The sequence below is a fragment of the Engystomops pustulosus genome, chromosome 10 (assembly GCF_040894005.1).
Source record: "Engystomops pustulosus chromosome 10, aEngPut4.maternal, whole genome shotgun sequence".
Lineage (NCBI taxonomy): Eukaryota > Metazoa > Chordata > Amphibia > Anura > Leptodactylidae > Engystomops > Engystomops pustulosus.
Genome location: NC_092420.1, coordinates 11,191,540 through 11,216,559, shown reverse-complemented (window position 1 = coordinate 11,216,559; position 25,020 = coordinate 11,191,540). Strand labels below are relative to the sequence as shown.

At 45.7% G+C, this 25,020-nt stretch overlaps 2 protein-coding genes across 3 annotated transcripts in view; one reads left to right on the top strand and one right to left on the bottom strand.

Annotated features, from left to right (window-relative positions):
• Positions 1-1,154: 1,154 nt before the first annotated feature.
• On the bottom strand, positions 1,155-17,090 carry LOC140103913 (uncharacterized). 2 transcript variants are annotated; one of them, XM_072127216.1, is made up of 8 exons: positions 16,989-17,090; positions 15,215-16,129; positions 14,750-15,135; positions 14,426-14,586; positions 13,560-13,692; positions 12,911-13,084; positions 2,864-2,982; positions 1,155-1,237 (listed from the first exon to the last, which is right to left on the bottom strand). In XM_072127216.1, the coding sequence occupies exons 2-8, from the start codon at positions 15,450-15,452 to the stop codon at positions 1,174-1,176; spliced, it is 1,275 nt and encodes a 424-aa protein (XP_071983317.1). In that variant the 5' UTR covers positions 15,453-16,129; positions 16,989-17,090; the 3' UTR covers positions 1,155-1,173. The 2 variants fall into 2 exon arrangements, with proteins under 2 accessions (XP_071983317.1, XP_071983318.1); XM_072127217.1 differs by having other exon boundaries at positions 16,976-17,084.
• The window catches only part of LOC140103916 (uncharacterized), a 28,833-nt gene continuing 20,142 nt past the window's right edge, over positions 16,330-25,020 (top strand). Inside the window, exon 1 of the mRNA XM_072127220.1 lies at positions 16,330-16,424. Coding sequence (XP_071983321.1) covers positions 16,403-16,424 — 22 coding nt within the window. The 5' untranslated portion in view covers positions 16,330-16,402. The remainder of the gene's footprint in view (positions 16,425-25,020) is intronic.

The following is a 25,020-nucleotide window of genomic DNA, read 5'->3' as shown; positions in this document are numbered from 1 at the left end:
TATGGACAACCAAATCAGTCCATAATTAGGGAGCTGTCACTCAGCTTTTCCAAAATCCAGAATGGCCAAACTGTGACCAGTGAGAAACCTCTGGTCCCACACTGCAGAATAACCAGGACATTCAGGTGTCTGGGAAAGCTGGGTAGGTTTGATGACCTGTCAGAGACCCCTTCTGGTACCTTAGAAAGCTGGGTGACAACCATTATGGCCATCATTCAGCTTCTCTGTAATCCTTATAAACCAGTATGATAACTCTGATGAACATATATGCAGGGGTCTTGTAAAGTTGGGTGATTTGTTGGTATTTACTCAGCTTTCTCAGAATCCTGAAAGGTAAATCAGGTGAAATACATCTATGTGTCTCTGGGCAGATTTGAGAATGTAAGAAAGCTGGGTGACAACCAACAAAGCACTCAATTCAACATTATCACTCAGCTTTACCAGACTCCTGTAAGGGACTTTTCCCTAGATATCCAGTAACATAGCCCTGCTTCCACATTGCTGCTTAGAGGCAGATTTGACATTCAGGTCTATGGAAAAGCTGTGTTGTACCTGAAGAGATGTGTAATCAGACCACTGTATCTGTTGTTAGTAGCAGCAGGACTGTAGAGTATGGGATTTATATTCCAGGATTGTAGAAAATACACCGTACTCACACTGCTGTGCTCTCTGCAGCCAGTGTCAGAAATTGTCCATGAAGAGACGTGTAATCAGACCTTTGTGTATTTTGTTAGTAGCTGCAGGACTGTGAAATATGGATTTATATTCCAGCTTCTCAAAGTGTACTAAGGGTGTATCCTCACACTGCTGTGCTCTGTGCTGTCTGCAGCCAGTGTTATGTATTGGCTCCGGAGAGATGTGTTATCACTCCTTTGTGTATCATGTTAGTAACAGCAGGACTATATGATGATATATGGATTTATATTCCAAGACAGTATTGGGGGCGTGTCCTCACACTGTTGTGCTCTGTTCTCTCCACATCTCCTGACTTCTGCTTTGAGTATCTAGAATTTTTGAACTAACTGTAATGTAAAGCAGAGGGGAGGGGCTGTGGAGCAGCGTAATGCAGAGAGCTAAGAGCACAGCAGTGTGAGGACTGGTAGCCACCACTAGATGGGTGCAATCCTTGTACTATTGATGACTCACAATATGTTACAATTCTGTGAGAAATACTCAGAGTTCTACTTGCCGGGAGCTTGGGGTGTGGGGTCCGGAGCCTCCGCTGGATTGTGATACTCTAAAAAAAGACAAGGACGTTACAAGGAGAAATGATTCCAGGGAAAGATCCTGAACTTTACACGTCCCTGAGGAACGCAGGAATTTACTCATCAACAATACAAGCCCTAAATAGCGCCCCCTATAGAAGGACCCAGGACCCTCTGTGATACTGAGAAACTAGCGGCAGCCATAACTGCACCCAGACGGTCAGCCCGGTGTATACATGTAGTCCCCGTATACAGACGGTCAGCCCCGTGTATACATGTAGTCCCTGTATACAGACGGTCAGCCCCGTGTATACATGTAGTCCCTGTATACAGACGGTCACCCCGGTGTATACACGTAGTCTCCGTATACAGACGGTCAGCCCGGTGTATACATGTAGTCTCCGTATACAGACGGTCAGCCCGGTGTATACATGTAGTCCCAGTATACAGACGGTCAGCCCGGTGTATACATGTAGTCCCAGTATACAGACGGTCAGCCCCGTGTATACATGTAGTCCCTGTATACAGACGGTCAGCCCCGTGTATACATGTAGTCCCTGTATACAGACGGTCAGCCCGGTGTATACATGTAGTCGCCGTATACAGACGGTCAGCCCGGTGTATACATGTAGTCTCCGTATACAGACGGTCAGCCCGGTGTATACATGTAGTCTCCGTATACAGACGGTCAGCCCGGTGTATACATGTAGTCCCTGTATACAGACGGTCAGCCGGGTGTATGCATGTAGTCTCCGTATACAGACGGTCAGCCCGGTGTATACATGTAGTCCCTGTATACAGACGGTCAGCCCCGTGTATACATGTAGTCCCTGTATACAGACTGTCAGCCCGGTGTATACACGTAGTCTCCGTATACAGACGGTCAGCCCCGTGTATACATGTAGTCCCAGTATACAGACGGTCAGCCCCGTGTATACATGTGGTCCCTGTATACAGACGATCAGCCCGCTGTATACATGTACAGCCATATTAGCTCATAGAGCTGCTCTTACTGTCACACGGCCACCCATAGAGCTAGCTTATCCATGTTAACGGTCGCTAGTAGGAGCTCTACATGTAGTAACAGACAGTGTATGGGTCCTCCCCCTAGTGGTGACAGCTGGTAGCTATAATTTTACTTTATGCCTCTGCAGGGGATTTGGAGCTCTGTATCAGGCCAGGTTTACAATGCGGCTACAATAGTTGGATATCTCAGGCAGTTGTGCTCCCAGTTTATACAACACAGTGTATTTGGGGGTCCCCCTTAATCCCACCAATGATAAGGTTATTATGCTGAGATATACAAGCCCCATTTAAATGCATAGTAAAAAGCAGTTGTACTAAGTTTCTACCTAACCCCTTATCCATAGGAAGAGGGTGTCACACTGATCAGAGAGGATCCTACTCCTAGGGATACTGATTAGGGGGATCAGGACCCCCACATGGTACAATGCCTTTAAACTCTTCTGCCTCTATTGTAGATGGGCCCAGTTGGACCTTTTGATCCAGTATCTGCAGTTTCTTCATGCACATTTAGAACTTTTTACAGATTAGCTGCTACCAGAATTCAATAGGAGCTACAACAAGGAGGAATCCCGGCGACCTCTGAAGGAGATGTATGATAGCTCTCCCACCCCCGCCCCATCTGGAGAGATCACCTGATTACAGTAGCCTCAGCATCCAGTCTCTGCAATGCAGTCCGGTTATGAAGGTGCCACCGAAGAGAGTATTTATAGACAGGATATCTGCAGTGCCGGCTCCTTGCATCTTTACGACTCTGCAGGGGAAACCAAATGATAACGTCAAACCCAAATTCTAATAAACTCAATGTAGATTCACTTCCCAGAACTCCAAATCTGGGTCTTAACTCAGTATAGTAATGACTGCAGTATCACGGTGCGTGCGAAACTGAATGATACAGTATCGGCCCCATGCATTATGACTGTGACATTATTATCGCTGTCTAGAGTCACCACTAGGGGGAGCTAGTGTTTACAGATATGTAGATATATGGAATAAACTCCTATAAATCACTCCCTTTATCTTCCCTATTATGGGCAGCAGAACTTTATTAAGATATATGAAGGGTGATGGGGCACCTTAGCAGTATGTGATGCCCCTGCCGATACCAACACAGCAGAATGTAGAGCACCAATCATAACCCAAGAGACCACATAAATATTAGATCGTGCATCAGCGTCTCATGTGCCGACATCATATCTGACACCTGTCATCAGCGTCGAGGGGGAAGACGCGACGAGAGAATAAATAGATCTACAGCCGGGTACATACATTATCCCTTTTATTACATTCAGCCCTGTGGCTCCCTCTAGTGGCCAACTCAAGTATCACTACAAGTCAAGAGTCCGGGAAGAAACCTGTTGTGATGCCAATATTACGATCAATGGATCTCACAGGGTCCGGGAAGACGAGATAGAAAGAGCTGTATGTTCTCACACGGCACAGGGGTGGCATAGAAGATAAGTACGGATTTCCGAGGGGCACAAGATGGGCATTAGGACCTTGCATTTGACAACCGAAACTGTGAACGATTCTAAAGACGGAGCAGCAAGAAGGAAGATCTCATGCCCTGGAGGACCAAGTGTGTTTGTGCATTACATAGCAGAACACTGGATTTATGTAAAAGCTGTGTAATACTTTTTTTTGCCTGTGGGGGCAGTGCAGGCTACAAGTTTTATTATAGATTATAACTGATCTGCAAAGAGTTTGTATGTTCTCTCTGTGTTTGCGCGGGTTTCCTCTAGGTCCTCCAGTTTACTCCCACACTTCAAAACATACTGGTAGGTTGTTTAGATTGTGAGCCCCATGGGGACAGGGACCAATTTGTCATGCTTTGTGCAGCGCTGCGGAATCTGTAGGCGCTATATAAATAAAGAACTATTATTATTAACTAGATTAAACTAGACTATACATAAAGAACTATTATTATTAACTAGATTAAACTAGACACCCATTGATTTTATTGAGAAACATGTAATACTTTATATCTCCTGCGGGGGCACTGTGGGCTGTGAGTTCTATCATTGATTACAGTTAATCCCTGGGAGGACTTGCAATATCTGTGATGCTGAGAGTAAGTTCCTCCGCTGCAGGATGCCCCCCAGGCAGGAGTCTGAATGCAGGTTAAACAAGAAGACCATTGATTTTAGCATGAAATATGTAATACTTTGTATTCCCTGCGGGGGCACTGTGGGCTGCGAGCGCAATCAATGATTACAGTTAAACACTGGAGGACTGTGATTTATGATGCTGAGAGTAAGTTCTTCCACAGCAGGGAGACAGGAATATTACGGATGAATCGGATACTGCCGGCCTGGATCTCGGGGCAAATATGGCCAAAATATGTTTTTTATTTACAGATTGAATAGGCTTAGAAGGGTAGCCTCAAAAGCTAATTACCCAATGATCTACAATTAGACCATCTTGTATGAGATCTATACGGTCAAGGAACCCCGGGAGATAGTATTTAACCTCTCTACAGCGCCTCCGCTGGAGAAAGAAGGTATTACACCATTCTCCAATATGAGGATTTGTCGGGTCCTCCACAAGTATTTGTTGTACTTTTCTCCTCTGGGTGATGGACGAGGATCCTAAATGGGGTATTTTGTAGAATTTTTTTTTAGGTATGACGGATAAACGCTGCGCTCCAGCAAATAAATGACTCCTCCGGGAGACATTCACACGATGTCGCGCCATTCATCATTCGAGTTTTCTAATGGTGAGGCCCCCGGGGCGCTCATAAGTCACATCTTACATGGCATCACGTGTGACTTTTATTGTCCTGATTGATGATTCCTGGCAGGGTGCGCAGTGCATGCTGGGATATGTAGTGCTGAACATCTGGAGGGCTGCGCTCAGGAGACGGGGGGAGGATTAGTCTCATACCATTAGTGGATTACTGTCAGGACGCTGATCAGTCATTAAAGCCTCTCTGATCCGGCTGATCCGGGAGCGGCTGCAGCGTCTCTGGTCCGTGGGGAGCGCGACAAGATGGAGAGGATTCTCTTAAATTACATTTATCGGACAAGATAAAATACTGACTTGTAGCCCGCGGAGCTTGGGGGATCGAAACGGCGAATGTCCATGGTATAACGGAGGAAGGCGAAATGGGCTTTAACCCCTTTCTGCCAATGCCCTTTTCCGTTTTTTGTGTTTCTAATTTTCTGCACCCCTTCTTTTTGATTTTCCTGCGTAACTGCATAAGATTGTACTTCCTACCTGCAGTATTTAATTTTCCATGTCATGTACAAGATAGGGTCTGTAGGTTTGTTCTTAAGTTGAATTTGTATGTAAGTCCAAACTGTATTTTTTATAATTGTAGCTCCAGACAAAAAAAATTTTTGCCCCAGTGACAATCGGAGTTTCAAAATTTTTTGCTGTAATGGGACCAAGGATTATCAATAAAGCTTCATTACAGACACTTTACAGCTGATCACTGCAGCCTGGAACTATAGTAACATCCAGAGAGGTCACCAGAGGTCAGAGGGGTCTGTCTGTAACTATGGGTTGTCTGTAAGTTGAGTGTCCTTAATCAGGGGACCGCCTGTAGTACGAAGCGGGGAAAAAAAAAATCCAAATGCAGTGAGCCAAATTTATATATCCGTTTTATTAGTTTTGTAAAAAAAATGTAAAAACTTTTTGTAAAAGAAAAAAAATTCTTCATTTGCCATATTCTGCGCCAATAACGTTTTCATACTTTGGCGTACGGAGCGGAGTCACATGCCACGTTTTGTCGGATGTGACGATGTTTACATTGACACAATTTGGGCGACTGTACGACCTTTTGATTACTTTTTATTTCAATTTTTAGGTGTTAAAAAATGACAAAGTGGCGCTTCGGACATTTGGGTGCTATTTTCCGTTATGGGGTTCAACACCCTGGAATAACCGCTTTTTATATACAGGCAGTCCCCGGGTTACATACAAGATAGGGTCTGTAGGTTTGTTCTTAAGTTGAATTTGTATGTCAGTCGGAACTGTATATTTTATCATTGTAATCCCAACCAGAACTTTTTTGGTCTCTTCGACAATTGGATTTCTAAAATGTTGGGTTGTCATAAGAACCAGAATTAACAATAAAGCTTCATTACAGACGCCTGTGATAACTGTTATAGCTGATCATTGTAGCCTGGGGATCAAGTACAATAAATTACCAACATTCAAGGGATCGTCTGTAAGTCGAGTGTTCTTAAGTAGGGGACCGCCTGTACTGATAGATTTGAGACGTGGCAATATTTAACATGTATATTTTTATATCAGTACTAGGGAAAGGGAGGTGATTTTTTTTTGTTTTGTTATTTTTTAAACCCCCCTAGGGTATTTTAACCCCAGGGGGTCTGATCAATCCTGCCATACTACAGTACTGCAGTATATGCTATTTTTTGCACATAATCTATTGCCATGCACATTGTAACAGATCTTCAGAAATTATAATGCCTGGAGTCTGTGCCAGACTCCAGGCTGTCATGGTGACGAATCGTCGCTCCTTCCCGATAAAGTCACGGGGGCCATAATCACAGCAAAGATTGGCATGGGTGAAGCAGTCCTTTACGTGTTGTTTACATGCAGCATGTAAAGGGTTAACAATTGCATTCGGTGCGGTTGTTAAAGATGGATGTTTGCTGCAATATACAGCAAACACCCGGTCTGTATAGAGAGAAAGCTTGCGTGCCAACCCCTTGCAACATACGCGCAGCACGGCCATCATTCCCCACTGAGAAATGGGAGCCGCTTATAATCATCTGCTACATATGTATAATAAGCAATGGAAATATATCCACAGCAGCACAGAGTATTTCAGGAGCGCAGAAATACTGTACAAACGCTTGTAGAGGAGGAATAAAGTGTGAACCCATCACATCTTTCTCGCTTCTTATGCTATAGCAGCCCAAGTCAGGAAGGAGTCTCCCTCTATTGGTCACGACGATCATTACAATTAGAATTAGTTGGAAAAGAGAATATGCAAAAATTGTTTTTCTGAGATGGAATTAAGACAACGGTATCTCCGGTGCCACATTTTGGGAATAACCCGATGACTTGCAGGAATCCAGAGATTGTATCGGGTATTGCAGCTCCTACCAAGTCAATAGAGATAAACTGCAACATGTATGGAGTCATGTGCAGCTTTTTAGTAGCCATGTTTTAGTTTTTTTAATGGACAATCCCTTTAAGGATACACAAAAAAAAAGTAATTTGCAGAACAAATGGAACTTAAATCTTTGATGACAGCGTTAAATACCCGCCCAAAACATAGGGACCTCCAGCCAATGCCTGGACCCCCTGTAATGGGAGGGGGGATAGGCGACTAAAACCGTGACCGACGCCTGACAGCTCGTCCCCCGATACAGGATTATACCGGCAGATAAATTGCTTCACTAGAAAAACCGTCTGTGACCTTTGTCTCCTGAGCGGTAATGGAATAAAGAGAAATCTTTAGCGAGTGACGGCTGAGATAAATCTATGGCGCCCGGAGAAGGACGCGGCACTGAGAGCCGACCATGTGACCAATACAATGATCGCCGCAGCTTAGCTGCGGAATTGTAGGTTTCAATTTTAAAACTTTTTAGTATGTTGTTAGTAGCAGCAGGACTGTGACATTAATATTCCAGGAATGTAGCTTCTCCAAGCGCACTGGGGGTACTCATGTCCTCACACTGCTGTGCTCTTAGGAGATAGTGTCAGGTATTGAGCTTGGAGAGATGTGTAATAATACCTTGTTGTATGTTGTTAGTAGCAGCAGGACTGTAAAATATTGATTTAGATACCAAGTGCATTCCGGGGGTGTCCTCACACTGTTTTGCTCTTTGCACACAGTGTTAGGTACTGTCCCCAGAGAGATGTGTAATCATACCAGTGTGTGTGTGCCGTTTAAGTGTGTGACTGAAATAAAACAGATTGTCGCTGGACTTAAGACACTGCTGTGCTTTTAGCGCTCAGCACTACAGTGCTTTCCCCCTGCTCTGAGTTACTGCTGTCAAATATAATGCAAAGTCTGCTACAACTTTCACTCCAAGCAGAAGGGTAGGGAAGTGGAGCAGCTCATTGCAAAGAGCAAAATGCACAGCAGTGTGAGGACACGCCGCCAGTAGAATATTAAGCTATATATATCACAGTCCTGCTGCTACTAAGAACACACACATTGGTATGATTAGATATGCCGACAGGGACAATACCTAATAATGGCTGCAGAGAGCACAAAGCACAGCAGTGTGAGGACACACCTCCAGTGCACTTGGAGAAACTACAATCCTAGAATATGAAGATATATATCACAGTTCTGCTGCTACTAAGAACACACACGTTGGTATGTTGAGACATCCCGCCAGGGACAATACCTAATAATGGCTGCAGAGAGCACAGCAGTGTGAGGCCACACCTCCAGTGCACTTGGAGAAACTACAATCCTAGAACATTAAGCTATATATCACAGTTCTGCTGCTACTAAGAACACACACATTAATATGATTAGACATCTCTCCAGGAACAATACCTAATAATGGCTATGAGAACTAGGAGCACAGCAGTGTGAGGACATGCCAAAGCCATATCACAGTCCTGCTGCTACTAACAACACACACACGAAGGTCTGATTACACATCTCTGTAGCTGTGTTACATTAAGGAGGCCTCCTTCGCAGTGCTGTATTGCGGTATATAACATTGGAGATGCATAGAGCTACAGCTCGGTGCTGGTTGTGCTCCTGTATTTCACCTTGTTCACACTTGTCTCTGGGCCCTAAGGCCTCATGCACAGACTTTGCACCTTACCAGTCGCTATATATCCATCATTAGTCCCTGTATGTGCCGCCATATGTGTCACTGACGGCTATACATGTAGGAACTGTATGTCGCCATAGTCTAGACCATATGAGAGGGAAATAGAACTGTGTAACTCTTCAGATTTGCCGTTCAGGGATGTGGGAAAGCTGGGTGACATTCGCAGTAGCCTCCTCGCTCTATCCCCGTGTCCTCGCTGCCCCTTCCTTTTATCATCTCCTCCTCGCTCGGCGAGTCAAGTGTATTAATATCTCGGCGGCTCCGGTACATGAAGATCCTTGTTCCTTCGCTCTCAGGAACCTTCTGTTTATTTCCAGTTTTATTGATTTTTCTGACCTTTCTGTCAAAATAGTTTTTCTAAGCGCCGCGTCCTCGGCTGTAAAACCATCTGCTCCACGGAGCGTTCGGATGACAGAGACATCGGGGGCGCAATAACCGGAGGATTGAGATATTCATTTCACTCTGACAGCGGAGCCGAAAATCAGAAAACGTCCCACAAAATTGAGGGCAGCGAGCGGCGGGGCGACAGGGAAATAACCCCCTATAGTCTAGAACTTTGCAACGTGTCCCCAAGTGCTGAGTGTACTGAGTATAGCGTCACCCTCAGGGCACCCTATGGGACTGTCTGAGATCCCCATTATTTGGGCAGGCACAGCTCCGCCCTAAACAAACATTTGGAGGCACCCACTTATCGTGATTGCTGGGGGTCCCAGGAATCAGACATTTTTGCCCTACCCACCCCCTCCTAATTTGAAAAACCTTTGTACATTAAACCACGAAAAAAAAAAAAAAAATAGGCTCATCCTTTATTGACCAAAAAAAACACAATGCAAAATCCAAAGTCTCAGGCTGCGTTCACATTGCATTTTGAAACGCCATACAACCAAGAGGAGAGGAGATTTGCCTAATTACATGGCTTTAATGTTTGCATTCACAAAACGCAATGTTAAAGCAAAGTGTTAACATTAAGTTAACACAATGTTAACAAATGTGTTTTGGAAACACACATGTTAACAGCAATGTAATTGGACGAATCTCCTCTCCTCAGCCGTTGTATCGAGTCCTTACATCTAACGTCTTTCCAGCTTCGGGTCCAGGGTCCACAATCCTATGTGGATTTCTTAATACACTATTACGCTAGTCAGGCCTTTAGATGATGCAAAGTCACTTTGACATAGACCCTGCATCCACCAAATTCATTAAAAACTTTCATATCCTAGTGTTCACAATAAGACTAAATTCATGTAATGCGGCTTTCGATATAGGTGCAAGATTTTGTACAAATTGACTCCAGTACCCACCCTGGTCTATGTGCTATGATTTGACTGAACCTGAGAGCAGTAGAGCTCCAAAAAGACAGACACAGAACTGTCCCAAGGAGCTAGTCTGATGATAAATTACCCCCATAGAGTTAAATTCATAAATGATGTCTTTCTATAGGCACCACTAGGGGGAGCTCAGGAGCTGACAGCATACTGTTTTTACATCAGATGGGTTTTTGGGGCTGTTTTTAATGTTGATGGCTATGCTCAGGATCAGATAAGTGTCGCCTGACACCCGGAGCTTTTCTAAATCACCTAAAACGGAAGATCAGCAGAAGGTTCTGTCCAATGTATAACAGTGTGTAGTAGCTCCTATTCACAGCACAGCTGCTGTATACCTAATGGAGGAGCTCTCCACTACCGCATCAGTCTCCTGTTTAAGGGATAGAGATGACCTTGGATAGCTGCTAGATACTGGGTCGGAGTATTAGACCACCCACCCTATGATGCCGATGACCTCTGCTAATAATATCTTTAGCCCTTTTTTCCCCCAATAGAAATTGTCACTACATATTGGTGATGTACACTTTGGCAGCATTTATTCTGGGGTAGACTATATAGTGATCTAATATCTTTAGCATAGGTCATCACTGTCAATAGCTGCTCCCAAGCCTGCAAACCTTTCTAATCTCAATATTATGCCGGTATTTCCAGTGCTCCCCCTAGTGGTGGCCACATGCAGCCACAATTTTAATCATTTATTTAGAGGAAACAAAGTTCTTCTGGAAATCTTCCATTTGATAGTTTCCGTCTAATGCATATGTCAAGTTTTACAGTACATACCGGACCCCAGGAATAAAGGGTTAACAAACACAGATCATCAGGGAGACCACTTCTCTCCCTGAGTAATACATCTATATTGCCTGTTCTTGTCATTGCTGTAAAGTTTTAAAGTTTAATTACATTTTGCACTAAATATATCATGTAACATTACTGCATTGACTTGAGTCAATAAAGCAGACGAATCCCCCCCTCCCCCGGACCTTGGGGTGAGGTCGATAATTAGTGGCTGCAGTTTTTAATGATATTTCCAATGTTGGGTGAAGCCGCAGCTTAACCTCTGACCTATTACAGACCTGTGTAAAGAACATGACGTCATTAAGTTCTTTTGGACCAACATTTATCTCTACAATGTCAGAACCCTGCAGAGAGATCAGACTCCTTTCCATCAGGCCTGGAGATTTCTGGAGAGATCCAGGAGATCTGATGTTTTGCTGTAATAGTTGTATCAGATTCCCAGTAAGAGAAAGCTTTGAGCGACGCAAATGGGGTCTGACCTCTCTATAGTGGTGGTCAGGGATCAGAGAGGGATGTCAGCACTGGCTGAATGCATTCTCCATTTAAAGGGATTATGACTTAACTAACTACAGATTTGCCCTGTGCAAAGTTCTCCATTCACACCCAAATCTGCTTACAAATTTTACCCATTTGCCCTTAGTGCCCGATAATCACTCTGGTGTCATTCATGTGACCTAATGGACCTTGAAGCTCCCACAATGGACTGATCTATAGTGATGGCAAACTGGGGGAATTCTAATTTTAGCTTTGGAAGTAAATGGAAAAGAAAACATCCCTGAGCAATGCAATCTTTAGGAACTCAGTGTGACCTGTGTATGTATCAACCTGGAAATATACTATATATAATGTATAGAGCAGCATCAATTATGTAGCTCAACTGCAGAAAAACCATCTATATTAGTCTCATAATAGGAGCCGAAACCTACACTGTATGTATATCCAGAGACTGCTCACTCATCTGACGATAGGGTATAGAACATCAAGCTTCAAATATCCCTGAGATCTAAAGTGTAACAAAATATATCTAAACCGCAAAATGTTCTCCTTCATATAAATGAGACAATGCCCTGTAGTCTACACAAGAGAAGAGACCCCTGATTAGCTAAGCCCCCCTAATAAGGCTACACTAGACCCCTTCATCACCTCAAAATACCACTATGTATCAGAATAAAGCAAGGTTACCTGGAAATCTTAAATAAGACAGTTATGGACGATGACCCGATTTTTGCAACACAAAAAATGTCTGACACCTTAGTGCCCCCAAATGCCCCGGATAGCCTTGCAAGGGGTTGGATGTCTCTGAACAATAGCCAAGTCCGCTGCTTTCTCAGTATTCATATTGGTGTGACAGAGGGTCAGCATCAGACGTGGTCACTCGCTATCAGACCTGACCTGAAATCATGTCATTTTTATCACTTCACCAATAATAATGCCTCCTTCTTTTGATAGGTGGCGCTCTACCGATTCTGATTCAGTTCTAACATCCAGGCTGCATTCCATATAGATTGCATTTATAAAGCAATGCAGACAAAACGGGGAAGGGCTCTGTCTGAGCACATATGTGTTTTGCATGTAAACAATGCAAAAAAACTGCGCTGTTGAAACACATATGTGACCGGGCAGTGTCCCTCCCCGTTACATCTGCATTCCATATGTCATCTTTAAGGCCCCCTACACTATAAGCCAATGTGGGCACAGAAACCCTGGATCACAGGACGTGCACCCACCACTCTACTGCTCACAGGGCATCCAACAATAAACTTCTCTGTCTGCCTCCACTCTATTCCACCTGAAAGCTTTGCAGATATTGTTCATAATTCTCCTCGCAGAGTCTGATACAGTCCAGGAAATAATCCTTCTCGGCGATGGCCCTGAGGAGATCCGTCTGCACTAAGCAGATGTCGTACAGCTCCGACGTCGGCGCCTTTCTGGACTCCTTCCCTTTCTTCTGATCTGAAAGCACCTGGTGTAGACAAAGCACAGATAAAGAGTGTAATAAGGACAGCGCCGCACGGATCTCAAGCTGCTGATAACATAGATATATGGACGTGCTTTTAGGGACCTCTGTATATGTGTGTCTGGCATTGCATTAACCTCCATGAGCCTGCAGGGACAGTAAACTCACAAAGCCCGATAGAAGTAAGTGGGGAGTCGGACACAGTGTCCACTGACACTACAATCACAGAGGGTTCTAGTTTTCTCTATTGCTCATAATCCCACTGGTGGGCCACCAAGCCGTCAGACCACCCAATCCCCTGTACACGAGACACTTGAGGCCATTCAGACTCACAATCTTTATCTGCCACATCAGAAAAGTACCATGAAACCACCTTACACTTCGGATGTCCAGACATTTCCATCAGCAAACCTTACTTGTTCAGCCATTGTAACAGGGCACATATAAAATGTATTACTTCAAGCTTATTTTATGCACCTACCCGACAGTTCACAATGGTATCCTGGTCAGTCAGCCGGATGTTGTCATCTATGATGATGTGTTGAGTATTACAGTCAGTCGGGTCGATCCAAAACGGCTTCCCTCCAGCGGCTTGAAAATTATTTCTTGCCCACCTAGAGATACATACATTAAGTGAAATTCTGTGGGGACCTTTCTGGATTGATGCAAGTAGCATTTCCATCTTCTACGATGATGACATATTTTGCCTACTCCAACCAATCCTCAGTTTGAGTAGTCTTAGGGCCAGTACACATCTCAGTTATTTAATGATTATATATTATGATTATGTTAAAATATACAATTGTTTCCATAACATCCCTTCCTCATCCAACCCCTTCCCTTTCTTGTTGAGCTAAAACTAAGAGTTGTAGAACACATAAAATAGGTTCTTATCATTCCATTATTCCTTATCTATAGGTCTTCTCCACTCCTGGTTTTGGATCACAATAAGGCTGAATTCACATGAACGTATGAGGGATGTATGTATGGCGGGCACGCTTGTGGCTGTACATGCGTTCCCCATAGACGGCAATGGCTGCATGGAGTCATACGGTGCCCCACACGTCTCACACCGTACCACTTCATACACAGGGAAAAGATACGACATGTCCTATCTTTCCCCATGTGCACGGCCGTACTCCATGCATTTCTATGGGGAGGGGGTCACTCCTCCTGATCTCCAGGGCGCCGGATGTGCGGTCATATAAATGAAGCCCAACAGAAGTGGTATTGGCCTTTAAGTCCCAGTAAGTGAAAGGGGTTAGTGGAAGGAAGTCGATGGTCCCAATTTGTAGAAACTATTTTGGGCCACAATTAATGTAAACCATGCCTTTTGTTATCCCTTACCAGTCAAAGTGGTCCTGAAAGCCTCCAATGCCATCCATGCTGCTGAAATATTGATACACATTCCTCTCCTTTGGTTTGGTAGATATGCGATCAGAGCCGTGAGTCACTACTATGTCTCTCTTACTGCAGCGTATTTTTCCCACAGTAAGATCAGTAGTCAACTAGGAATAAGAAGAGATAAGAAAAAGTAATATAATTTGCTAATGAAGGATGAAGTTGTTGGATGGATTAAGCAACAGCAGCGTCCATGTCTTTGTGGCTTTCTCTGGTAATGCAACAGAAGACCAGACCTGAGACATGTTATTCTGCAGTGGTAAAACTTACCGGTACTTGCTGCAGCTGAGGAAATTGTGGGTGTTTGCCCTGTAAAGCAGCATGGACTGACTGTAGCACACTAGGAAGATCGACACCAAATGTCCGCAGTATAACACAGAACTGCCTCCCTTCTAGGTGCAGACTCTCCAGCATGTGGAAAAAGGAGGGGAGGATCCAATAGTAGCTCCTCCCATCCTCACCCTGCTGTGTAAACCTCTCATCTGCTTTCCCCGGACACTCCAGCATCTTCATGTGATCATCAAAGACGCCTCTGAAGCTCTGTCCAATTTTATTGTTTACAAAGTTCCCATCACGACCGAAATAGGTGTAATAGTTGATGGCGTCATCACAAGGTGATCTCACCGAGGGTCGGTCACTGACTAATTGCCATTCACCTAAAAATATAGAGAATAATGATCCCAGGGACATTACACACATGGCAGATATTACACTCTCTGCATGGCATTCACTTACCACTGGCACTTATCCTTCCCCAGGCGACTGTGCTCAGGTAGGAATTAAGCGCAGCTCTAGGGCCTTGCCCTGTGGCCGCGTCCGATACCAGGATGGTGTTATTCAAGTCCAGATGAAGGATCAGTTTCCTTTTATTTGGTGGCAGAACTGGAAGACATGGCGGGATACTGCTCCCTCCTGCCCGCTCGTCTTCCTCCTCTCCTCCATTACTGACAATCTGACAACTTAAATCTTCCATGGTTAGTTTGTACTTTTTTTTAACCTAAATTAATCATTTTCTCCAGGGCGGACCCTTACCTAGCTAATGACTACAGTGCAATTTAAAATATGCAAAGTATAGAAGATTTTTTTTTTAACTAAAATGACTTAAGTTTTAGAATTTTTGGACATTCAAAAAAATAAATATATTTAAAAAATAATAATATTTAAGGCCAAATATTAAAATAAATAACTATATTTTAAGTAATGTAAAAATGCACATAAATATAACAAAAATATCTAGATATCAAGCATTTTTTTTTGTGGGGGGGGGGGGCTTTCAAAGAAATAATTGAAATAAAATGTAAACTCTAGAGTCTAATATTAAACATGGAGTGTTGCGCCTGCTGAGGAGGGTTTTCACCACAGATCTGGTGTGGAGGAGATAATCCGGCCGGCGCTCATTAGAGCGGCAGGGAGCTGGCTGTCCGCCACAGATTCTATGGCAATGCGGTGTTTGCTCTGCGTCCTGTGCACTGCACGGGTGATTTGTTTCCCAAATCTCTGAGCCTCTGAATTAGCTGAGGGCGTTAGCTCCTTGCACCTCGGCAGGTGGGAGGAGGCTTAAGTCGGTTTAGGAAGCAAAAATTTTTTTACTCGTCTGATGCCGGTGAGAGGCGCCACAGGTTTAAGGCGATTATTACCATTCTGCTGAATCTGTAAAATAAAAAAAAGGGAAAACAATTGTAAAGTCTGGATACAAGTTCTTAAAACAAGTATTCCTGTCTCATCTGAAGACACCACGAGTGCTGTGGTATCTTCACTAAGCACAGCGCCGTACATTGTATAGTGGCTGTGCCTTACATTGCAGCTCAGCCTCATATGTGGATAGGACTGAGCAGCAAACAGGTCACATGACCGATTGACACTAGGTGAGTGGGGGTTTAGGGGGAGTGTCTGTGACAATTTAGAAGAGGACTCACAGGGAGGATGAAAAAAGCAGCAGAACCAGGTAAGACTATTCAAATTAACTTTTCTTGGCAGATCACTTTAAGGAGTACAAACACATAAGACGGACGTCAGACAGAAAGACTGGACAATCACCCCTGTTCCTTGAAGACAGATGATGCGTTTTGTAACACCATTCATATGCAATGTGGAGCGGCTTTAGCCCGATTGCAGATGTGTTGATGCACTGATAGGGAACAAGCACCACAAACAAAACATGCGGTGTTTACTGCGGATTGCATTTGTTCCAGTAATTAGGCATCTGCGATTAGGCCAAACCCGCTCCTCATTGCTTTTGAACTGCATTACAAAACATAGTTATAACGCCGGGTGTGAATGCAGCCTAAAGGTCTTTCTTTATTCTCTGGAAAAAGGACACCTCCCTAATTATCTAATGGAACCACAACAACCATAGTGTGACGGACAGGATTCATGGCTGGTTTTGTACGGAGGTGGCTGACAACAGGGAATAATGGCTTGTCATCACATCAGTAAATCATTAGTTTGTAGCCAATGAAGAGGACAGAAATGTGCGGCAGTGAGGGGGTTAATTACAAGGTGTTCTTGCCTGCAGCCTGTACACACGATGCGGCAGCAAGCCGTCCCCCTGGTGACTGACAGCAGCTGGCTCCTCACTTCCGGTCTCTGCAGAGAACAGGAAGTACTGTTTTTTTCTCTCCTATTAGCTTTATTGAGAGGTGAGAACTGACAAACGGCTGTTAGAGACAGGGCGGGGTTATGGAGGGAGGGGCCGGCTGGAGCACATTGTGATACAGGATGTCACAGTCACAGTGCCGTCCACAAGACCCCACTACAATACTGCCCTGCAGACCCCTAACCGTGCTAGCAAAGGGACCCCTCTAATACTGCCAGCTACACAGGACCCCCCCCCCACCACAACAGTGCTAGCCACATAGGACCCCCCACTACTGCCAGCTACACAGGACCCCCACCACCACAACAGTGCTAGCCACATAGGACCCCCCAATACTGCCAGCTTCACAGGACCCCCCCACCACAACAGTGCTAGCCACATAGGACCCCCCACTACTGCCAGCTACACAGGACTTCCCTCCACCACAACAGTGCTAGCCACATAGGACCCCCCACTACTGCCAGCTACACAGGACTTCCCTCCACCACAACAGTGCTAGCCACATAGGACCCCCCACTACTGCCAGCTACACAGGACTTCCCCCCACCACAACAGTGCTAGCCACATAGGACCCCCCACTACTGCCAGCTACACAGGACCCCCCCCCCCACCACAACAGTGCTAGCCACATAGGACCCCCCACTACTGCCAGCTACACAGGACCCCCACCACCACAACAGTGCTAGCCACATAGGACCCCCCAATACTGCCAGCTTCACAGGACCCCCCCACCACAACAGTGCTAGCCACATAGGACCCCCCACTACTGCCAGCTACACAGGACTTCCCCCCACCACAACAGTGCTAGCCACATAGGACCCCCCACTACTGCCAGCTACACAGGACTTCCCTCCACCACAACAGTGCTAGCCACATAGGACCCCCCAATACTGCCAGCTACACAGGATCCCCCCCCCCCCTCACAACAACAGTGCTAGCCACATAGGACCCCCCAATACTGCCAGCTACACAGGATCCCCCCCCCCCTCACAACAACAGTGCTAGCCACATAGGACCCCCCAATACTGCCAGCTACACAGGACCCCCACCACCACAACAGTGCTAGCCACATAGGACCCCCCACTACTGCCAGCTACACAGGACTTCCCCCCAACACAACAGTGCTAGCCACATAGGACCCCCCACTACTGCCAGCTACACAGGACTTCCCTCCACCACAACAGTGCTAGCCACATAGGACCCCCCACTACTGCCAGCTACACAGGACTTCCCCCCCACCACAACAGTGCTAGCCACATAGGACCCCCCACTACTGCCAGCTACACAGGACTTCCCCCCACCACAACAGTGCTAGCCACAAAGGACCCCCACTACTGCCAGCTACACAGGACTTCCCTCCACCACAACAGTGCTAGCCACATAGGACCCCCCACTACTGCCAGCTACACAGGACTTCCCCCCACCACAACAGTGCTAGCCACATAGGACCCCCCCACTACTGCCAGCTACACAGGACTTCCCCCCACCACAACAGTGCTAGCCACATAGGACCTCCCACTACTGCCAGCTACACAGGACCCCCCCCCCTCACAACAACAGTGCTAGCCACATAGGACCCCCCAATACTGCCAGCTACACAGGACCCCCACCACCACAGCAGTGCTAGCCACATAGGACCCCCCACTACTGCCAGCTACACAGGACTTCCCCCCACCACAACAGTGCTAGCCACATAGGACCCCCCACTACTGCCAGCTACACAGGACTTCCCTCCACCACAACAGTGCTAGCCACATAGGACCCCCCACTACTGCCAGCTACACAGGACTTCCCCCCACCACAACAGTGCTAGCCACATAGAACCCCCCACTACTGCCAGCTACACAGGACTTCCCTCCACCACAACAGTGCTAGCCACATAGGACCCCCCACTACTGCCAGCTACACAGGACTTCCCCCCCCACCACAACAGTGCTAGCCACATAGGACCCCCCACTACTGCCAGCTACACAGGACTTCCCCCCCCACCACAACAGTGCTAGCCACATAGGACCCCCCACTACTGCCAGTTACACAGGATCCCCCCCCCCCTCACAACAACAGTGCTAGCCACATAGGACCCCCCAATACTGCCAGCTACACAGGACCCGAACCACCACAACAGTGCTAGCCTCATAGGACCCCCTACACAACAGTCCCAGCTACACAGGACTCTCCTCCCCCACAGCAGTGCTAGCCATACAAGGAACCCCCTAACAACAACAGTGCTAGTCACAAAGGACTCCCCAAAACTTCCAGCTACACTGAACCTTCTCACGCCACAACCGTGCCACACATCATCCCCCCCCCCCAACACTGCCAGCTAAACAGGATCCCACCAACACTGACAGCAACCCCTCCCCCCCCCCCAAGAGTACCAGCCACACACAACCCCTAAACGATGCCAGCTATGGGAACCCCACCCCCCTAAAGGTCCTATGGGGTCCCCCAAACAGTGTCGGCCACAGGACCTTATAGCAACGCCAGAAACAGGATCCCAATAACGGTACCAGCCACAGGACTTGATGCCACACACAAGACCCCTCCTAACAGTTATAGCCACGGAACCCCCATAATAGTAGCAGCCTGATAACCCAGCCAAATAGGATAATTACAATTATAAGACCATGGAGATAACATAAAGGCCGCACTGCCACATGTAAGGGCTCTCCTGTATTATACAGGGGGTACAGAAAATATTTAGACCCCTTACATTTTTCACTCTTTGTTTCATTGCAGCCAATTGGTAAGATCAAAAAACTCACTCATTTTGATAGAAAATGAAATGTAGATATTTTTGTTAATTTATAAAAGAAGAAAAACTGAAATATCACATGGTCATAAGTATTCAGGCCCCCGATGATGAGTATTCGGCCCCCGGTGATGAGTATTCAGCCCCAGGTGATAAGTATTCAGCTCCTGGTGATGAGTATTCAGCCCCTGGTGATAAGTATTCAGCCCCCGGTGATGAGTATTCAGCTCCTGGTGATGAGTATTCAGCTCCTGGTGATGAGTATTCAGCTCCTGGTGATGAGTATTCAGCTCCTGGTGATGAGTATTCAGCTCCTGGTGATGAGTATTCAGCTCCTGGTGATGAGTATTCAGGCCCCAGGTGATAAGTATTCAGGCCCCAGGTGATGAGTATTCGGCCCCCGGTGATGAGTATTGGGCCCCCGGTGATGAGTATTGGGCCCCCGGTGATGAGTATTGGGCCCCCGGTGATGAGTATTGGGCCCCCGGTGATGAGTATTGGGCCCCCGGTGATGAGTATTGGGCCCCCGGTGATGAGTATTGGGCCCCCGGTGATGAGTATTGGGCCCCCGGTGATGAGTATTGGGCCCCCGGTGATGAGTATTGGGCCCCCGGTGATGAGTATTGGGCCCCCGGTGATGAGTATTGGGCCCCCGATTATATGTATTGGGCCCCCGGTCATAAGTATTCGGCCCCCGGTGATGAGTATTCGGCCCCCGGTGATGAGTATTCGGCCCCCGGTGATGAGTATTCGGCCCCCGGTGATGAGTATTCGCCCCCCCCGGTGATGAGTATTCGGCCCCCGATTATATGTATTGGGCCCCTGGTCATAAGTATTCAGCCCCCGGTGATGAGTATTCGGCCCCCGGTGATGAGTATTCGGGGATGTGTATATCTTCCTCTCTTCAGAGCAGAGAATCTTATTGCTCACAGTCCGGGATCCTTCATGTGTTTTGCACACTGTATGCGCCTTTCATATGTCTTGCACTGAGGGGAAGCTTCCAGACTGTCATAAAGCCCTGACTGCTGGAGGCTGCAGTGATGGGTGACTCCCATCTCCCTATTACATTTCTGGAGCTCAGACACAGGGATCTTGAGGTTCTTCTTTACCTCTCTCACCAAGGGTCTTTTACTATTGCTCAGTTTGGCTGGATGGCCAGGTTGAAGAAGAGTTGTGGACTCCCCAAACTTCTTCCATGTAAGGATTATTGAGGCCACTGTGCTCTTAGGGATCTTAAGTGCTTCAGAAATTCTTTTGTAACCTTGGCCAGATCTGTGCCTTGCCACAATTCTGTCTCTGGGCTCCTTGGGCTGTTCCTCTGACCTCATGATTCTCATGTGTTCTGACATGCACTGTGAGCTATGAGGTCTTATATAGACAGGTGTGTGCCTTTCCTAATCAATTCCAGTCAGTTTAATTAAACACAGCTGGACTCTAATGAAGGAGTAGAACCATGTCAAGGAGGATCAGAAGATAATGGGCAGCATATGAGCTAAATACAAGTGTCACAGCAAAGGGTCTGAATACTTATTTAATAAATTAGCAAAAATATCTACATGTCTGTTTTTCTGTCAAGAGGGTGCAGAGTGCACATTAATGAGCAAAATTTAAAGGGGTGTGAATACTATGTGCCCCTTTAAGGACCATAATCCTATTTGATTTTCAACAGAGTTTGGTGATTGATCCTCACTTCCATGGCACTCTGTGTCCTGGATTCTTATGGATTTGAATCTTCCAGTGGAAAAACAAAAATGGATAAGGAAGCCCATTATAATATTAGATAATAATCATATCTGGGATAAGAAACCCGACCTGGATTCAAGTACACAGGTGCCTGGCCCAGCAATGACGTAGGATCAAGTACAGGCACCAGATAACCAGGAGATAACAGACAAGCAAGTATGTACTCCAAGGATTCCTAACATGCCTAGGAAGTATTGTAAACATTAACCCTTCACTGCTGGAAATAACTAGGGTTAATTTGGTTATACTGTAATGTCTAGAGGGTGTGTGAAATCCAGCCAGCAGAATAGTGAGTGCAGCTCTGGGGTATAATACAGGATGTAACTCAGGATCAGTACAGGATAAGTAATGTCATGTATGTACACAGTGACTGCACCAGCAGCAGAATAGTGAGTGCAGCTCTGGAGTATAATACAGGATGTAACTCAGGATCAGTACAGGATAAGTAATGTCATGTATGTACACAGTGGCTGCTCCAGCAGCAGAATAGTGAGTGCAGCTCTGGAGTATAATACAGGATGTAACTCAGGATCAGTACAGGATAAGTAATGTCATGTATGTACACAGTGACTGCACCAGCAGCAGAATAGTGAGTGCAGCCCTGGAGTATAACACAGGATGTAACTCAGGATCAGTACAGGATAAGTAATGTCATGTATGTACACAGTGACTGCACCAGCAGCAGAATAGTGAGTGCAGCTCTGGAGTATAATACAGGATGTAACTTGGGATCAGTACAGGATAAGTAATGTCATGTATGTACACAGTGACTGGACCAGCAGAATAGTGAGTACAGCTCTGGGGTATAATACAGGATGTAACTCAGGATCAGTACAGGATAAGTAATGTCATGTATGTACAGTGACTGCACCAGCAGCAGAATAGTGAGTGCAGCTCTGGAGTATAATACAGGGTGTAACTCAGGATCAGTACAGGATAAGTAATGTCATGTATGTACACCATGACTGCACCAGCAGCAGAATAGTGAGTGCAGCTCTGGAGTATAATACAGGATGTAACTCAGGATCAGTATAGGATAAGTAATGTCATGTATGTACACAGTGACTGCACCAGCAGCAGAATAGTGAGTGCAGCTCTGGGGTATAATACAGGATGTAACTCAGGATCAGTACAGGATAAGTAATATCATGTATGTACACAGTGACTGCACCAGCAGCAGAATAGTGAGTGCAGCTCTGGAGTATAATACAGGATGTAACTCAGGGTCAGTACAGGATAAGTAATGTCATGTATGTACACAGTGACTGCACCAGCAGCAGAATAGTGAGTGCAGCTCTGGAGTATAATACGGGATGTAACTCAGGATCAGTACAGGATAAGTAATATCATGTATGTACACAGTGACTGCAAGAGCAGCAGAATAGTGAGTGCAGCTCTGGGGTATAATACAGGATGTAACTCAGGATCAGTACAGGATAAGTAATGTCATGTATGTACACAGTGACTGCACCAGCAGCAGAATAGTGAGTGCAGCTCTGGGGTATAATACAGGATGTAACTCAGGATCAGTAATGTCATTTATGTACACAGTGACTGCACCAGCAGCAGAATAGTGAGTGCAGCTCTGGGGTATAATACAGGATGTAACTCAGGATCAGTACAGGATAAGTAATGTCATGTATGTACACAGTGACTGCACCAGCAGAATAGTGAGTGCAGCTCTGGAGTATAATACAGGATGTAACTCAGGATCAGTACAGGATAAGTAATATCATGTATGTACACAGTGACTGCAAGAGCAGCAGAATAGTGAGTGCAGCTCTGGGGTATAATACAGGATGTAACTCAGGATCAGTACAGGATAAGTAATGTCATGTATGTACACAGTGACTGCACCAGCAGCAGAATAGTGAGTGCAGCTCTGGGGTATAATACAGGATGTAACTCAGGATCAGTACAGGATAAGTAATGTCATGTATGTACACAGTGACTGTACCAGCAGAATAGTGAGTGCAGCTCTGGGGTATAATACAGGATGTAACTCAGGATCAGTAATGTCATTTATGTACACAGTGACTGCACCAGCAGCAGAATAGTGAGTGCAGCTCTGGGGTATAATACAGGATGTAACTCAGGATCAGTACAGGATAAGTAGTGTCATGTATGTACACAGTGACTGCACCAGCAGAATAGTGAGTGCAGCTCTGGAGTATAATACAGGATGTAACTCAGGATCAGTACAGGATAAGTAATGTCATGTATGTACACAGTGACTGCACCAGCAGAATAGTGAGTGCAGCTCTGGAGTATAATACAGGATGTAACTCAGGATCAGTACAGGATAAGTAATATCATGTATGTACACAGTGACTGCAAGAGCAGCAGAATAGTGAGTGCAGCTCTGGGGTATAATACAGGATGTAACTCAGGATCAGTACAGGATAAGTAATGTCATGTATGTACACAGTGACTGCACCAGCAGCAGAATAGTGAGTGCAGCTCTGGGGTATAATACAGGATGTAACTCAGGATCAGTACAGGATAAGTAATGTCATGTATGTACACAGTGACTGTACCAGCAGAATAGTGAGTGCAGCTCAGGGATATAATACAGGATGTAACTCAGGATCAGTACAGGATAAGTAATGTCATGTATGTACACAGTGACTGCACCAGCAGCAGAATAGTGAGTGCAGCTCTGGGGTATAATACAGGATGTAACTCAGGATCAGTACAGGATAAGTAATGTCATGTATGTACACAGTGACTGCACCAGCAGCAGAATAGTGAGTGAAGCTCTGGAGTATAATACAGGATGTAACGCAGGATCAGTACAGGATAAGTAATGTCATGTATGTACACAGTGACTGCACCAGCAGCAGAATAGTGAGTGCAGCTCTGGGATATAATACAGGATGTAACTCAGGATCAGTACAGGATAAGTAATGTCATGTATGTACACAGTGACTGCACCAGCAGCAGAATAGTGAGTGAAGCTCTGGAGTATAATACAGGATGTAACGCAGGATCAGTACAGGATAAGTAATGTCATGTATGTACACAGTGACTGCACCAGCAGCAGAATAGTGAGTACAGCTCTGGAGTATAATACAGGATGTAACTCAGGATCAGTACAGGATAAGTAATGTCATGTATGTACACAGTGACTGCACCAGCAGTAGAATAGTGAGTGCAGCTCTGGAGTATAATACAAGATGTAACTCAGGATCAGTACAGGATAAGTAATGTCATGTATGTACACAGTGACTGCACCAGCAGCAGAATAGTGAGTGCAGCTCTGGGGTATAATACAGGATGTAACTCAGGATCAGTACAGGATAAGTAATGTCATGTATGTACACAGTGACTGCACCAGCAGCAGAATAGTGAGTGCAGCTCTGGAGTATAATACAGGATGTAACTCAGGATCAGTACAGGATAAGTAATGTCATGTATGTACACAGTGACTGCACCAGCAGAATAGTGAGT